This window comes from Perognathus longimembris, chromosome 1 (genome assembly GCF_023159225.1).
Source record: "Perognathus longimembris pacificus isolate PPM17 chromosome 1, ASM2315922v1, whole genome shotgun sequence".
In the NCBI taxonomy this organism is placed as follows: domain Eukaryota; kingdom Metazoa; phylum Chordata; class Mammalia; order Rodentia; family Heteromyidae; genus Perognathus; species Perognathus longimembris.
The window spans coordinates 121,004,018-121,007,854 of record NC_063161.1 but is presented as its reverse complement, the minus strand read 5'-3'; the positions used below and the strand labels follow the sequence as shown (position 1 = coordinate 121,007,854).

At 35.2% G+C, this 3,837-nt stretch overlaps 1 protein-coding gene across 1 annotated transcript; it reads left to right on the top strand.

The window, feature by feature from the left end:
- Positions 1-2,954: 2,954 nt before the first annotated feature.
- On the top strand, positions 2,955-3,521 carry Ifne (interferon epsilon). Its single transcript, XM_048348003.1, has one exon. It carries the CDS (start codon positions 2,955-2,957, stop codon positions 3,519-3,521), a length of 567 nt encoding a protein of 188 aa, XP_048203960.1.
- The last annotated feature ends 316 nt before the right edge of the window (positions 3,522-3,837 follow it).

Genomic DNA, 3,837 nt, shown 5'->3' with positions numbered 1-3,837 from the left:
AATCTGGAGAAAGAGACAAAAAAGACACCACAATTACTGTAGTTGGCACATGATTTATCCCCCCAACTGTTCATATGTTGGAAACTTTTACCTCCATGTGACAATTAGAAAGTGGTGGGGCCTAGAACAAAGGGATTGAATCATTGACTTTGGAAGAGATTCAGTACTTCTCTAAGTAATTCTGATGGAACCTAGTTCCATAAAAACAAGTCCTTATAGAAGAGCAAACCTGAGCTCCCTTGGCTTTCATTCTTTCCATGTGAGCTCTTCCTCTGTATCCAATGCTGGATGCCATCCACCATGCAGTCCTTGTGAGAGCTTATGTCTGTGTCATGCCCTTGAATATCCACAACTGTGAGCTAAACAAGTTTCTCTTATAATGCATCCAACTTCAGATATTTAGCTATACTAATGGGAAGTAAACTAATACAGTAATCAAATTGTTGAAAAAATGACGGAAAAAAATCTTAGAAGCAGAAAAAGAAGACACATGCATACAGAAAAAGAAGATGAAGAACTATAACGATCTTCCCTGGAGAAATGATGCTACCCACAGAGAATGGCCCAACATCTCATAGTATTAAAAAAAAAGTCAAATTAGAAATCTATGTTCAGATTATATTTCAAAAATGATGGTACGGGCTGGGAATATGGCCTAGTTGCAAGAGTGCTTGCCTCCTACACATGAAGCTCTGGGTTCGATTCCCCAGCACCACATATATGGAAAACGGCCAGAAGGGGCGCTGTGGCTCAGGTGGCAGAGTGCTGGCCTTGAGCAGGAAGAAGCCAGAGATGGTGCTCAGGCCCTGAGTCCAAGGCCCAGGACTGGCCAAAAAAAAAAAAAAAATGATGGCACGATGCTTTTCAGGCCTACTGAATCTAAGAGTTTATTGTCACAAGATCTGTGATACAATAAATGTGAAAGAAAGTGTTTTAAATAGGAAAATGATATCAGGTAAAATTTTTTGTATAAATTGACAAAAATGTAAAGGAAGACTATAGAAATGGTAGCCATATGTAATAGTATAGTAAAATGAAAAATATGTGAATAAATACAAAAGAAAGATTTCTTCATAAAAATATCTTATAGCATATAATGGATTAAAATAAACATAGGAAGGTGCCAGGGGTTTAAAAACAAAAAGATGAAAATAGTGCAAAAGATGAGAGGAAATGAATAGAAATATATTGTCATAATAAGCTTACCCTATATTTTAAATGGCATATAATATTTTGAAGGTGAGCTATGATATATTAGATAAACATATTTATTTTCAATCACAGATAAACTATCATAAAAAGGCAAAGTGGATAGCTAAATATCCAATAATAGAGATCAAGCAGAATAATAAAAAATGAAACCCAATCAGCCTCAATTTTATTATTGTAAAATATTGATTATAAATCAAATCTCATTTCCATTAGGTAGAGTCACTTTTGCTATTCTTTTTAATGTATGTTGATTTTAATTATATTTTTATTCTCTTTAAGTAGTTGTACGAGGGAGTTACCATTCAATAAATCTTAACTGATGGCACTTCTTTCATCATTCTTTCCCATTCCTCCCAACCCACATCCCTCACTTTTTTAAAATCCTTAGGACATTCGTTAAATATTATGACTGCATCCCCTGTTCCTCTCTTCATTCATCTACCTTCTCCCCTTAACTTCCTTCCCACACTTTCAATGGCCAATTTCCTGGTATTCATGATGTTGGACTGTGAGTTACTTTTTCTACAGGATTACACCCTTTGAATTCTCATCTGCAAATACAGTACTTTGGTTATTACATTTGTGTACACTTACATATAACCACATATGTGTTTACTTGTATATTTATAAATTAGATCTAGTTTCCCCATATGAGAGAAAACAGTCCTTTGTCTTAATGTATCTTTATATTGTTTCCCTAAACGTCTGTGCTAAATATTTATGGCAAGATCATTCAAATCAAATTCTATTGTCCACATAGATGAAACAGACTTTTTTCTATCCTATTAATTATTACAAATCTCCTCTCTCTCTCTCTCACTTTCCCTCATTCCTCTTCCCCCTCTCTCTACCCAATGCTAACTCATTTTATTCAATTTAATGATACCAAACTTAGTGACATCATCATGGAGCTGAATTTCTGTACTGTGAGACCATTTATATTTATAAACTCTTTTCCACACTTAGGGTTTCATCCAACTGCTTATAGAGAAAGAATTAAACATGGAGTATCTTATATTGATTTGACCAAGTTAATTAGCTCAAGTTTAATATGTATTTCTTAAACACTTACTACAGTTGTATGTACAATAAAAGATGAATATTTATTACATTATAAGGATTAAGCTAATTGGATACATATATAATAATCTGAGTGCTATATATTTTAATGTACTTTGCTGAAGTATTTACAAAGTATTTTACAAATTTATGGTATCATTCGAGGCTTTTAAATGTAGTAGTCTGTATGGTTCTTAACTTTTGCCTCTGAGTGTGTTATAGGTGTTGCTAAGCCTCTGATAAATATTACTCCAGGAAAGATTGCTGCTTTAGAAAAAGAAACTTCCTCTCAATAAAAAAGAACTCAAGTAATCCTGAATAGAAAGCACATTGTGTTAAGTGAAACTTTGCATACAGTAAATAAGAACATTACAAGATCAGATTGGATAACTATCTGTGATTATGCTAAGCAAAGCAATGGGTAAGACCAGTTCTTTTGGTTACTTCCTCTAACAGACAACACAATGGGGAAAGTGAAGGAAATGTTCCATGAACACCTTGAAAAGGGAACCAGAAAACTTAACATGCAAACTTGGAGAAATAACAAAGTAAAAAAAAAAAAAAGGCAACAGGAAAAAAAAAACACACACTCCAATATAATCTGAGATAGACGGAAGACAAACATTCACTAGCATTGGAGTTTTTTCCTTGGGCTACAAGAAGATAAGTGTCAGATTTGAGTCATGTTTCATTTGCAGTTCCTTGAAATTGGGTTAGTGCTGCTGGCCTTCTCCTCTGCCTTCTCCCTAGAAAGGAATCTGGTTCTTTTCCCACCAAGAATGACCCACGAGAGTTTACAACTACCAAACAATTTGCAAGCCTCATCCATCCAGCAGTGTCTACCACACAGGAAGAATTTTCTGTTTCCTTGGAAATCCATGAATCTTCACCAGTACCAGAAAGGGCATATACTGGCAATTATTCATGAGATGCTACAACAGATCTTCAACCTCTTCCAGGCAAAGGCTTTTCTTGGTCTTCAGAAGGAAAACTATATACAGTTCCTCAATGAACTTCACCAGCAGCTGGAATATCTTCAAGTAATCATGAGACTGGACACAGAGCAGCAAAATGGTGCCTGGGGTGGTGAGAATCTTAGATTACAGGTTAAAGCATACTTCAGAAGAATGCGCGATTACCTGGAAAACCAAGCATACAGCAGCTGTGCCAGGATCATTGTGCAGGTGGAAGTCAACCGCTGTCTGTTCTTTGTACACACACTCACAAGAAGTCTGAGAAGTGAGAACTAGACTCGAACACTGTGGAACAAGAGTGCACTGCAGGGTTTTTGTTATAGTTTGTTTTCTTTTGCTTTATAATACTGAAGATTGAACCCAGTGCCTAATTAATGTTAGGCAAGTGCTTTACTACTGTATTTTATCCCCAACCTCCAACTGTAGGTTTTAAAAGCATGGGATTGGTGAGGACTGAAAGAATTTATATAAACATTATTATGTCTTTTAAATCATACAATGATAGCATTGTTGTGGTTTTATGTGTATGTATTGAACTACATTTTAAAATTATGTTTATTGACCACAATTGTTTTAGTTTGGCCATGTCATC